At 44.3% G+C, this 13,207-nt stretch overlaps 1 protein-coding gene across 1 annotated transcript; it reads left to right on the top strand.

Moving 5' to 3' along the window:
* The first annotated feature begins 5,238 nt into the window (after window positions 1–5,238).
* On the top strand, window positions 5,239–10,915 carry LOC116722146 (annexin A13-like). Its single transcript, XM_032566327.1, has 11 exons — window positions 5,239–5,409; window positions 5,999–6,074; window positions 6,702–6,796; window positions 6,891–7,061; window positions 7,243–7,276; window positions 7,492–7,571; window positions 8,099–8,167; window positions 8,641–8,742; window positions 8,839–8,914; window positions 8,994–9,106; window positions 9,813–10,915. Exons 1-11 carry the CDS (start codon window positions 5,395–5,397, stop codon window positions 9,930–9,932), a joined length of 951 nt encoding a protein of 316 aa, XP_032422218.1. The 5' UTR covers window positions 5,239–5,394; the 3' UTR covers window positions 9,933–10,915.
* The last annotated feature ends 2,292 nt before the right edge of the window (window positions 10,916–13,207 follow it).

The following is a 13,207-nucleotide window of genomic DNA, read 5'->3' as shown; positions in this document are numbered from 1 at the left end:
ACCTAGTGAGGCTGAAGCGGCGGAGGAACCCGCGGTGGCGAATGCGGAAGAGCCCGCTGCCGCTGCGGAGGAGCCCGCTGCCGCTGCGGAGGAATCCGCTGCCAATGCGGAAGAGCCCGCTGAGGAAGAGCCTGCAGATGGTTTGGTTGAGGAGGTGTCGGTAGCGGACAGTGTGACGAGTGTGTGTGTGAGAAAGGATGGGGGCACGGTGGTGTGTGGTGAAGGGGTGAGTGGTGGTAATGGTGAAAGTGTGGATGGAGAGAATGTCGGTGTGCAGGTAGGACAGGAGGAGGAGGTGAAGGACAGTGAGGAGCATTTAGTGTGTGGGGATCAGGGAGGGATAGGTGAGGTGGAGGTAGGAGGACAGAATGAACGGAGGAACAGTGTAGAGTCGGTTTTGGGAACTGGATTGGAGGGAGAGACAGAGGAGGTGATGGAAGTGGAGGCTTCTGCCCCGGTAAAGAGGCGAAGCAAAAGGAGGAATGTGGTGGCTGCTGTGCAGGCCAGCAGGCAGGTCAGCAAGCTGGCTGGAGAGAGGAGGGAGGTGTCGGACAGCAGCGACGCTGAGAGCTGGTTCTCTGACGCCAGCGAGGCGTCAGTGACTCAAACAAGTAGTAAAGAACCAAGATACCCTGTCGAGTCTTACAGAACGTTTTTAAAACAAACTAAAGGGCTGAAAGGAGTAAAGATAGAAAGTTATTTTCCAGATCTGAGAATCTTTTACTCCTCTGCGAGACATCATATTAGGAACAACGAGGTATCGGGTTTTGAAAAGACGGAAATATTTAGATTAAAGAAAGCAATGTCAAAAGCGAGAAAACTTTTTTGAGTAAAAATGATGCACAGTGATTTTTTAGTATTTTTATTATTTTTTTTTTTTATAGTCTTTTTGTGTGTTGGTTTTAGCTTCTTACCCAATATGGATTCTTTTAAAATCGCAACTTTGAATCTTAACGGGGCGAGGGAGGCTGAGAAACGGGCTTTGATTTACCAAACGCTGAACCAAAAGAAAATCGATGTTATTTATTTACAGGAAACTCATAGCGATCATTTAATTGAGACGGACTGGGGCAGAGAGTGGAGGGGGGAGGTCATTTTAAGCCACGGCACCTCCCAGAGTGCAGGGGTGGGCTTCCTGTTCTCTAAGGCTTTCACCCCGAACTCCACAGAAGTAGAGCATGTCGTTCAAGGGAGGTGTCTTTTAGTTAAAGTAAAGTTTGATATTTTTAGTCTGGTTTTTATTAATATTTATGCTCCGACCACCAATGCAGAGAAAAAGCGTTTTTTTGAACAAATTGGGGAAAGGTTGGGTGATTGTGGGTCTGAGGATTATGTTTTTATAGGCGGGGATTTTAATTGTACAGAAAATGAGATTTTAGATCGTAATCATGCAGAGCCGCATCCAGCGGCCCAACATGCTCTGCGGCAGCTGGTCTCATCTCACGGCCTGGTGGACGTATGGAGGAGGATGCATGCAGGCTCCAGGCAGTACACATGGTCCCACATTAAAGAAAACCGAATCTCTTTAGCTCGACTTGATCGTTTTTATTGTTTTAAACACCATTTTAATGTGTTTAAAACATGCCAGATTTTACCGGTGGCTTTTACCGATCACTCTTTGCTTTTAGGTAGTGTTTTTATTAGAAACATTTTACCTAGGAGCGCTTACTGGCATTTTAACGCGGCTTTAACTTATGATCAGGGTTTTAAGGAGATTTTAGGTTATTTTTGGACTGGTTTTAGACAGAGAAAGGCTGATTTTACTTGTCTGAGACAGTGGTGGGACCATGGCAAAGTTCAAATAAAACTGCTGAGTCAGCAGCACACTCTCAATGTTACCCGTGACATTACCGGATCTATCAGAGATCTGGAGATGAACATTGTGGAATTAGAACGACTTAGTGAATCCACAGGAAATCGAGAGTATATTGAAGCTCTCAGATCAAAAAGGCTAGTTTTAGCAAACCTGCTGGAGAATAAAGTCCAAGGCGCTTTGGTCAGGTCCCGGGTCCAGAACATCACGGAGATGGATGCTCCCTCTAGCTTCTTTTTCAGCTTGGAGAGGAAGCACGGGCAGAGGAAGCAGATCCACTCTCTGCTGTCGGACACGGGGCAGCCACTGAGTGAACCAGTGCAGATCAGGAGGAGGGCTGTGGAGTTTTACCGTTCTCTGTTCCACAGCGAATATGAGGAGAACGAGGAACGTTTAGAGGAGTTCTGCTGTGAACTGCCTCAGGTCTCCGAAGAGACCAACACTGACCTGGAGCGCCCCCTGGGGATCCAGGAACTCCACACAGCCCTCCTCAGCATGCAGGGCCAGAAGTCCCCGGGCATTGACGGGCTCACGGTTGAGTTTTACAAGGCCTACTGGGATCTTCTGGCCCAAGATTTGCTCGACGTCTACAACGAGTGTCTGCACACTGGTTCACTCCCCTTGTCCTGCCGAAGGGCGGTCATCACCCTGCTGCCCAAGAAGGGGAACTTGCAGGAGATAAAGAACTGGCGCCCTGTGTCCCTCCTCTGCACCGACTATAAGATCCTCTCCAAGGCCCTGGCCACGAGGCTGGGGAAGGCTATGGAGCAAGTCATCCACCGGGATCAGACCTATTGCGTCCCCAGCAGGTCCATGGTAGATAACATCTACCTAATTCGGGATGTTTTGGAGGTCTCCGGTTCATTAGGTTTGCAAATTGGCTTGATTTCACTAGATCAAGAAAAGGCATTCGACCGCGTCGAACACGGCTTCCTCTGGGAAACCATGAGGAGGTTCGGGTTCGGCGAGGGTCTTATCGCCAAGATCCAGGCTCTGTACAGTGGCATTGAGAGTGTGCTGAAGATCAACGGTAGCCTGTGTGCTCCTTTTAGGGTGTGTAGAGGCGTTCGACAGGGCTGCGCGCTCTCGGGGATGCTCTACGCACTCTCCCTGGAACCCCTCCTCCGGAAAATACGCTCAAGTGTTTATGGTCTGGTTTTACCTGGTTTTAAAGACAATATGGTTTTATCTGCCTACGCTGACGATGTTGTTGTTTTTGTAAAAGATCAGCAAGATGTCACTGTTTTAACCAAGATCACTGAAAAGTTTTTTACTCTGTCTGCTGCGAGGGTGAACTGGGGAAAGAGTGCAGCACTGGCCGTCGGCGAGTGGTCTGCAGGGCTCCCAGTTCTCCCTCAGGGTCTTTTATGGAAAAAGGACGGTTTTAAATATCTTGGTGTGTTTTTAGGCAGTAAACATATTGTGAACAAGAACTGGGACGACATTGAGCAAAAAATAAAAAATAAACTGTCAAAATGGAAGTGGCTTCACCCACAAATGTCCTACCGGGGCAGAGTGTTGGTATTAAACAACCTTGTCGCTTCACAGCTGTGGCACAAGCTCGCTGTTTTAGACCCACCGTCTGGCTTACTGGTAAAAATTCAGTCAGAGATGGTTGATTTTTTTTGGAATGGTCGACACTGGGTGCCACAGTCCGTTTTATTTTTACCGAGAGAGGAGGGGGGCCAGGGCCTTGTCCACCTGGCCAGTAGAACAGCTACCGTGCGTTTACAGTTCCTGCAAAAGTTTCTCACAAGATCTCCTGTATGGAAAGATGTGGCCAGCTGCATCCTCAGACGTGTGAATTCTATGGGGTTGGATGCTGCTCTGTTTTTAACTGATTTTAGTCTTTTAAAGTTAAAAGGGTTGCCTCAGTTTTATCAGAGTGTTTTTAAATCGTGTGCTTTTTTTAAACTGCACAGATCGAAAACGCATAATTCTCTGCATTGGCTTTTAGAGGAACCGTTGGTCTGTGGAGCAAAAATGGATGTCCGGGATAGCACCGTGCCGGGCCTTGCTGAGGTGCTGTCCAGGTCCGGGACGGTGACCGTGCGGCGGCTGGTGGAGGTGGCTGGACCGGACTTCAATAACATCCAGGAAGTCGGCCAGCTGCTTGGGGTTCGGTCCGCCAGACTGACACAGCGCTTCCTGGAGCTGATAAAGGGGCGGATGACGGCCGAGGAGAGGAGGCTGTTGCAGCTGTATGCCATGAAGGAGTGCCTGCCTGACTCAAAAGACATGTTCCCGGATGTGTCCCTGGTCCCAGATGTTGAGGAGGACAGTGGTCCCTTGCTGCATTTTACGGACTCGGGGGCAGACTTAAATAACAGCAGCGCAAAAGTGCTGTACAAATACTGTGTAAAGATCCTACACAAGAGAACTCTCTGCAAAAGACCCGTCAGCGTGTGGAGCGACAGACTCGGAGGACAAAAACCTCAATGGAGGACTTTATACAAGCCTCCAATCAAAAAACGGACTGGTGATCTGCAGTGGCGGATTTTGCACGGCGCTATCGCCACAAACTCGTTTTTATCGGTCATCAGTCCTGGGGTTTTAAACGAGTGTCCATTTTGCAGTTTGTCTGAGAGTGTGTTTCATGTTTTTACAGATTGTGTACGGTTAACTAGTTTTTTTAATTTTTTAATGAGCGTTTTTAGCCTTTTTGGCATGGTTTTTACCAATTCCCTTTTTATTAATGGTGTACATCACAGCCGATCCACAAGTTTTAAATCTCGTCTTTTAAATTATTTAATAGCCGAAGCCAAAATGGCTATTTATATAACTCGACGAGACAAAATGCAGGCTGGACCTCAACTCGACGCGGTGGCTCTGTGGAAGGTCAATATTAAGGCCAGGTTGAGATTAGAGTTTTGTTTCTACAGAGCCACCAGGAATCTGAGGGGTTTTTTAGAACTGTGGGGTTTTCATAATGTACTGTGCACCATTTCCGATCAGGGAGACCTAAAATATAATAAGCTGCTATTGTAACTATTTATTGGGTGTTTTAGTGTCCTTTGACCTGATCATGTAATGTTTTTATTGTTAAAATATTGTGCAATAAATGTTTTGTTAAAAATCAAAAAAAAAATCTTCTTCTTCTTCTTCTGTTGCGTTTTATGGCAGTTTACAGACTTTGTGCATTACCGCCATCAACCGGACGGAGATGTAACTTCAGAAATTAATTTTTTTACTATACATCTTCAAATCAAAAAAATAAAAAATAAAAAAACTCGCACACACATACATACTAAATCCTCTCAGCTAATTTTGTATCTTTTAAATAAAATTTTCTCCTCTATGCCGGGAGCATAATTTGAATATTGAGTATTGTGACTTTAACATACCTCCATATGTGACGCCATCCTTGAGCCAGCCAGCGGACATTGCCGAGCTGCGCCTCGGCAGCCCCCGCCCCTATCCGGCCCAGCCCGGTCCGGTCCGGTCCGGTCCGGTCCTGCCCATCCCGACTGCTGCTCACGCCACGCGTGACACATCACAGCACACAGCAGCAACACATCAGGACGCAAAAAGCAGCCAGTTCATTCCCCAGCCGCTTCACAGCAGGGATCCGTGCGCACAATATGGGCAACGTGCAGGTAGGTAGTAATCTTTTTTTTTTATCCCCCAACTTGTTCTGCTAATTTACGCACCTCTGAGTTAGAATCCAATTAAAGTGACTACTTTGAGAGGAGTAACATTTTTGATTTTTTTTTTTTTTAATAGTTTGTTTAGAAAATGGAATTTGATCAGTTTTACGAGTAAAAATACAAATAAGAAGCCTAAATTTCACACAAAAAAAGAACTCAGCTTTGTCATTTTCTCCAATTAGTGGAAACCGCATGAAACGCAAGTGCGCAGTAAACAGGGAGTGTGCTCTGCCAGAAGCGGATACATCAGGGAATTTCAGATCAATGAGGCTGCATTGTGTTGACGAGAGGGAGGGAGAGGAGAGGAGGAAGAGAGCAGAGGAAGAGGCTGCTGCTGCTGCTGCTGCTGCTGCTGCTGGCCCATGACTCAGCACAGGCAGCAGCACCCTGCTCCCGCGGGAGAGACTACTTCCTGGATGCAACACCATAACAAATCCTCTGCAGCGTCTCCTTTTAACTGTAGTCACTTTGTGATTTTTTTTTTTTTTTTTTTTGCAAATAAATATTTCAATCATCTGTCTGTGTTTTCTCCCCTCAGCCCACCGTAGTCCCATTTGAGGACTTTGACGTTACGGCTGACATCAAAGACATTAGAAAAGCATGTAAAGGTTTAGGTAAGTACACAGAAACCAAAAAAAAAAAAAAAAAAATCTTTAGGAACATTGTTAGAAAATCTTTTTAAAACTGGAACGTTCCTAAAGGGGCAATACTATATAAAAGTAACTTTTCTATAGCTTTATATCATGTTATATTTTTATTCCCCCATCAAAAACACACCAGCAGTGTTGCCTTGACTCTTCCATGCATGTTTGAGAAATCCACTAATCTCCCCTGGATGCAGAAGACGAGCGGCTGCCTTCCCCACTGAGCTCCTTCAGACTAGCCAGCAGCAATTAGTAAACACCTGGTGGAAATGAGCATCTGCTGAGCTCATTATAGGAGCTACTTGTCAGTGAAACGCTGGTAAAAACGAAGTAAACGATGTAAGAGGAACGTTGTGACGACTTCCTGAAGGTGGAGCGTCAGACAGAGCAGGAGCTTCTTAAAGAGACGGAGACCTGAAGTCTCGTTCGATATTCACAACATTTTTTTAAAAATAACAACTGAAGGCAACATAGTTTCTTGATTGTGCTACAAAATAGCACGTTGTGCCTGGAAAATCCATAACACCGCCCCTTTAATGATTAGTTGCGTGGGAGACGCTCTAGTTTCTAATTTCTGTGTTGCTTCATGTTTTCCAGGCACAGATGAGGAAGCTGTCATCCAGATCCTGGCCAACCGCTCTGCGGCTCAGCGTCTGGCAATCAAACAGGCCTACTTTGAAAAGTATGACGATGTGAGTGCCCCGCCCTCCTCTGTTCTGCTCTGTGTGTGTGTGTGTGTGTGTTTGCCCTCTGACGCAAACCCGGCTGAGCTGTGTTGTCTGTCAGGAGCTGGAGGAGGTGCTGAAGAAGGAGCTCACCGGTAGCTTTGAAAACGCCGTGGTGGCCATGTTGGACGTGCCGCAGGTGTTCTTCGCCAAGGAGCTCAGGAAGGCGATGAAGGGGGCGGGAACAGACGAGGCTGTCCTGGTGGAGATCCTGTGCACGGCTACGAACGAGGTGGGCAGCGAGTTGGGTTGGTGGTGTTGAATAAAAGGAGGAGTACGTTGTGTTTGAGCTTTTGTCCTTTTTTATTAAAAAAAACAACAAAACAAACAAAACTGTAGAACTGAGATCCGGTGTGTTGTAACTGTGTGTTGGTGTTGACTTTCACTCGGCCTCGTCTTCGTTTATCCCACAGGATATCATGAGCTACAAGGAGGCGTACGTCCAGGGTAGGTTTTCAAACTGTCTACCAGCTTTGGTTTTCTGTTTGTTCTGAAAAACACAGCCAGCTTAACGACAGGAAGAACTTTGTCACATTTGGTTGGGTTCCGAAAATTGCTACAAAGCAAAAATAAATAAATAACTAAATTCTGCTGGAAGGCGAACTTCTGCTCAAGTCTTTTGGTAGCGTGCGTTTGGTTTTCTAAGTGTTGTTTCCTTTCAGTGAACGAGCGCGACCTGGAGGCGGACATAGAGGGCGATACCAGCGGAGACGTTAGGAACCTGCTGATCTCACTGCTGCAGGTACAAAAACCGACCATTGTTGGGGTTTCGGTTGTCGAATGAAAGCGCTCCCTCCGGTCCCGCCCCCCCTGAGTCTGGAAGGAGAGTCCAGGCGGGAGAAGAACGCTGCTTTTGTCCTTCCTCCCTCAGATTGTTTCTCAGAGTCATTGCCGGTGCCTCGGCTCGCCCACTGCCACATTCGTCACATAGCTTGGCACGCTCGGGCCTCCATGCCCCCTCCGACTCGGCTTCCTGTCTGTTTCCTTCCTTCCCTCGGGTATTTAAAAAAAATAAAAATCAGGACAAACAGAGAGAGTGACTCACGTTTTACAGCAGTGCCGTTCTGGGGAACTTCAGTGGCCTCCAACAGTTTCCTATTTATGAGCTCCAGATGACCGCTATCCCATTAAACGCCTGGTGTTGTTCTTGTTGTCCACTCTCTTTGACTTGCCCCTAACGCTCTCTCTCTCTCTCTCTCTCTGTTTCTCTTTCCACCCATCTTTCTGATCCTCGTCCCTCTCTTTGCTCTCCCACGTCTTCCTTCGCAGGCGAGCAGAGACGAGGGCTACGAGGTGGACGAGGGTTTGGCCGAACAGGACGCCATGTCTCTTTTTGAGGTGTCCAGCACAGGCTACTCATATACGTTACATTCAGCTCAAGAAAAACATGAGAGTGAAGTGGAAAGAAATGGGCTCACGGTTTCAAAAGTTCCTTTCGAATACAGAATCAGAAAAGCAAAAGGCATTCAATCAGATTTAGGCCCCCGCAAACCCCGACGCACCTGAATACAATCCGGTTCCACCAACTGCTTTCAGAAGTCACCGACTCGGCAGATGCCGGTGTAATTTTCCTTCTTCATAAAAATGCATTACTTTTTAAAAAAATAGAAATTCATCACCTCTTCACGATCATTCCTTAGTCCTCAAAGAACTTACAACCAGACTCCTAAAACTATAATGTCTTCATTTCTCCAACGCCTGGCTGAGATAGCAAATAACCGTGAGCAAATAACAGTCCGAGAGAGACATCCAATACAACTGCAGACACTCGTATATGTTGCCGTATTGTCTTCGTTTTGTGTACACAACAGGCAGGTGAGGGCAGGTTTGGTACGGACGAGTCGACCTTCACCTACATCCTGACGCACAGGAACTACATGCAGCTTCAGGCCACCTTTAAGGCCTACGAGTCCGTACGTACCGCACCGTAGCGCACCTACACCAAAAAGAATCCGTACGCTTCCTTTCATCAATTTCACGCACGTTCATGCTGCCTTGTTCGCATGCAGCTTTCGGGGACGGACATTTTGGACACGATTGACGCCGAGGCGACGGGAACCCTCAAGGATTGCTATGTTACTCTTGGTAAGCAGAAGCTTTTGATCACTTTATTTCATTACGACCGACGCCTGCTGATTTCATGTGTGTGTGTTTTGACTGACAGTGAGGTGTGCCAAGAACCCGCAGCTGTATTTTGCTCGACGCCTTAATGCTGCAATGAAGGGACTTGGCACTGATGAAGACACGCTCATACGCATCATCGTAGGCCGCTCCGAGGTAAAGTGTGTGTGTGTGTGTGCGTTTGTTTGTAATACCTTATGGGGACCATTTTCCTGACACATACTACGTTGTGGGGACCAACTGCTCTTTGTGAGGACCGAAGCCTGGTCACCACAAGGGGAAACGCTGTTTTTGGGTCAGGGGTCAGATTTAGGACCAAGTTGTGAATTGAGATTTGGTTAGGATACAGGTAGGGTTTAGGCTGTAGAAATGAATGGAAGTAAATGGAAAGTCCCCACAAAGATGGCCCCGCAAACGTGTGTGTGTGTGAAAGGTATGATTGCGACGCTTCACTTCTTGCAAAAGTGCAGTGCTATAAATGTTTACTGCCTTTCTGTACAGAACTTTAGTCATACATGCCTAGGGTAGGTAATCTCTAATTATTAAACGTTTGATTCTTTGATTTCTTCTTTTTCTTCTTTTTTGCTAAACGCATTTTTACTCTTGAGTCATTTCTTGGACAGCTACTTTTTACTTGAGTAAAAATACAGTTAAAGTAGAACTTGAGCACAATTTTTGGCTTCTCTAGCCATCCCTCTAGTAAAAGACAATAACTTTTTACACCGACTTGAAGAATTTTCCATTCATTTGATGGTACATTTATGTATTTTGAGTCATTGATGATGCATCAAGCAATAAAAATATAAATATTATGGAATATAAATGTTATGTATGCACCGCTGTCCTTGTTTCCAACCCTCAGATCGACCTGGAAACGGTGAAGGACATGTACCTGGAGAAGTACGACGTCACCCTGAAAGACGCCCTGGACTCGGAGTGTGGGGGAGACTTTAAGCGTCTGCTCATTGAGATCTTGCACTGAATCACACATTTACATTCACGTCCACGCCTCACCCGGCCTTATTCCGCTGTGACGTAACAGGATGCCACTACATGCTCTGTTTTCTATCACTCTTCACTCTCTACTCTAGCCTCTCTCCGTCTCGGAGAGTTCACTTTACAGCGCGGACCAAAAAAAACCAACTCGACGTAATCCAGTTCAGTGTTTCGGCGTGTGGTAATTTTTTTTTACAGGCTTTGTTAACACCTTTGAGACTTTTCAGAAAATCGGCTTAACTTGTTGCCCAGTTACTCAACAACACGGCAGGAGAGCGGAACCAACAGCATCACGTTCGTGCGTCTTAAAAGTTACAGCGAAGTCATCGTCGTCTGGTGTTTTTCTACTTTCAGCTGCGATCGTTAAGCGTCTGCTAACAGAATAACGGGCGTTCGTCTCTCGTCGATTCTTCACGTCACTAATTGATGCAAGTTACTTTCCGCTGCAACACAGAAGTGCCCGATTACCTTTAAGACCCGGAAACATTTGAGCATTCTCTTAGAACTTCAAATATTGGCACGTCTTTATGAAAGGCTCGGTTGCTTAAGGGATTCGCTGCAGGCTTTTTGGTCGCGTATTTCAAAAGACTAGCGAGACGTGCAAGTGCTCCAAGTCGTTTTTAAAAGCTCACATGTTGCCTTGTTAGATTTCTAGACGCTCTTAGACTATTTTTTTTTTTTTTCCGAGTTGCATTGAGTACTTGCATTCACTGCTTGAAAAATAGCCCTAGTTGATTGAGACGACACTGATCAGGACGTAACTTTTGAAGTGCAATGTTCTAAAGTAGTCTCACTGAGACTGAGCTCTGTTAAGTAGACTAGTACGAACGCTTTGAGGCATAATTGAAATATTTCATATTACAATATAACTGATGTAACTGTATACATGTAACAAAATTTAGCTGATGTCTGTTAGTGTTTGTACAATACTGGTATGTAATAGATATTAATAAATTTTAACCACCTGAACTGAGTTCATTTTTCCTGTAGAGGGCAGTGTTGAACCATTTCCGTAATGGAGGGGGGGAAAAAAAACAACCAATGACACTAATGATGTAAAGTCAAATATTTTCAGCCCCACGTAATATAAAATATAACAGGGTGATAATATTGTTTTGAAGATGATGTTAGTTGCTCTTCTAAGTGACGTGTGTTTAACGTCTATATTTCAGGCTTGCACAGAAGTTTCCGTCAACAAGTTTGACCCCAATCACCTTTTGATTTATACCAGAGTAAAAATCCTGTGTGATGTTGCCGGCTGGGTTGAAACTGGACAGTAAAAAAAATAAATTCAAGTATCAAATGATTCCAGATGTGCCGCTGTCACATAAACAGCCAGTGTCTCTCCCTCTGCCGCTAGATTTCCCCCCGCCCCCCCATCTCTTTCTCTCCAAACTTCTCATGGTTTATTTCACCAGTTTCAGAGACCAGTGTGCACCTGTTTTCTGTGCTTTCTGTATATATGCTTCCAGTCTGTGCACCATATGTGGCCTCCCCGACTCTGGCTGGCCATTTATTTGTCTGGCTGAGACGTGTTGGCCCCACCACATGTGGCTGCAGATAAATAGAGAGGTTCGGGGTCTGTAGACACCAGTCTGGTGCAGGATTCTTTGTTTTTTTGAAGGGAATCAACACTTTTGCTGTTCTTTTTGTTTAAAAACGAGCTTTCAACGTTTATGTGCTAACACATGTGATTAATCTACAACGTTTACCTCGTCTGTAGCTGCGTTTCCATTTACCATAATTGTGCAATTTAACATTTCGAAAATAAATTCACTTAATGGAACCACACCATTTTTTTCGATAGTTTTGGCGCTATGATGTTTTTTTTTTTACCGTACCGAAATTGGTTTAGTTTGCAAAACTGCAGTGGAAACACATTTTTCGCATCACACCAGTCACATGATCAACAGCAGGATGTTGTCGCTGGTGGAAACCACGAAGACAACAGGAAGTAGTTGGAGGATGATCACGCAGCATATTTTTTAATGACTTATCACTGAACAAACTCATTTCAATGTGATTTTAATTCCATTCCTTATTTAATGGAAACATCGCATATGCAAATTGTGTTTTTTCGACATTAGTGGCAAATTGACAAGGTTTTACAGACATTTGCATATAAAGCAGCTCCTGTTGCATAATGCAGATTAATCGTACTACCTATTTTGAGCTAAAAGCGTCAAGTACACCTCGCTGCAGCAAACAGAAAGGGGCAGGGACGGACCACTGTCAGACTCATACCTTATATGGAAACGGGTGAAGGAGCTCACACTTTTTAACAAATTGTGTAGCTTTCGGTGTACTTCTAAATCTCCTCCTTAGTCGCATCTTTTCGGGCCTGCTACTGCCTCTAGTGGCGAAGGGGTGGCAACACATCTAATCTAATTACGTTACCAAATCCTCCTTCATCGGGGCATGCGTTGGAGCCCAGGTGTGAAATAATTAGAAATAAATGCTGTAGATGTATAACATTGTGTGCAAGGAATCCATATGGAGGCCAACTTTTAATATTATTGAAATAAATTAGCTTTTTGATTTACTCATTCGAGATGTGGACATTTACAGTTATTTAAATCAAGTTCTGAATAACTTTTTTTTTTATATAGAACAAATCTGAATGTGTTTTATTTTGCCGGTAATTATGATATCCTTCTGGTTTGATGCACCAGTTAGTACTGCACTTTGCTTTTACTTTTTATGTGTATTCTGTCTGTTACAAGTAACTTTTACACACAACAGAGGAGATTGTTTTAAGTTAATAATTCCTTAGCATTGATTTTAAAGAAGTATTAGTTCGACTGGCAGATTATTTCACTTATGGGAAAAATATCTTGTTAAAAGTTTGATCCGTCAGAGGAACTAGTACTTTTTAAAAATTAATATTAAGGAATTATTTACTTTGAAAAGTAAATAATTTTTAAATAAAAAATTTAAAAATGAATTTAAATTCATTTTTAAATGAAAATGTCTTAATAACTTGTAGTTAGTAAGACAAAACTAACTACATGAAGTTAGTTTTGTCTTACTTCATGTACTAAAAAACTAGACCAAAACTACTTGGTCAGAGTTTGTGTTTTTGCAGTGCATTTATTACATGTTAACAGATCAAGAAAAGAAAAAAAAAGAAGCAATTGGCTGAGTTTTATTTTGGAATATTAGAATGTCACACTTTTCAAACAATTATAATGAAAAACTGTTCAAAAAATTCTTTCTGCTTAAACTTTGCAATTATGTTAATTAAAATTCAAACAAAATACG

Source organism: Xiphophorus hellerii, chromosome 6 (assembly GCF_003331165.1).
Source record: "Xiphophorus hellerii strain 12219 chromosome 6, Xiphophorus_hellerii-4.1, whole genome shotgun sequence".
Taxonomy (NCBI): Eukaryota; Metazoa; Chordata; class Actinopteri; order Cyprinodontiformes; family Poeciliidae; genus Xiphophorus; species Xiphophorus hellerii.
Note: the sequence above shows the minus strand (reverse complement) of the source record. Positions and strands in the feature narration are given on the sequence as shown.

What these genes read in the sequence shown, in the direction of transcription:
- LOC116722146 (XM_032566327.1), top strand. An exon ending in ACTTTGAAAAGTATGACGAT is followed by an intron (nt 6,797 to 6,890) that starts GTGAGTGCCCCG and finishes GTTGTCTGTCAG; the next exon opens with GAGCTGGAGGAGGTGCTGAA. An exon ending in CAAGGAGGCGTACGTCCAGG is followed by an intron (nt 7,277 to 7,491) that starts GTAGGTTTTCAA and finishes GTTTCCTTTCAG; the next exon opens with TGAACGAGCGCGACCTGGAG.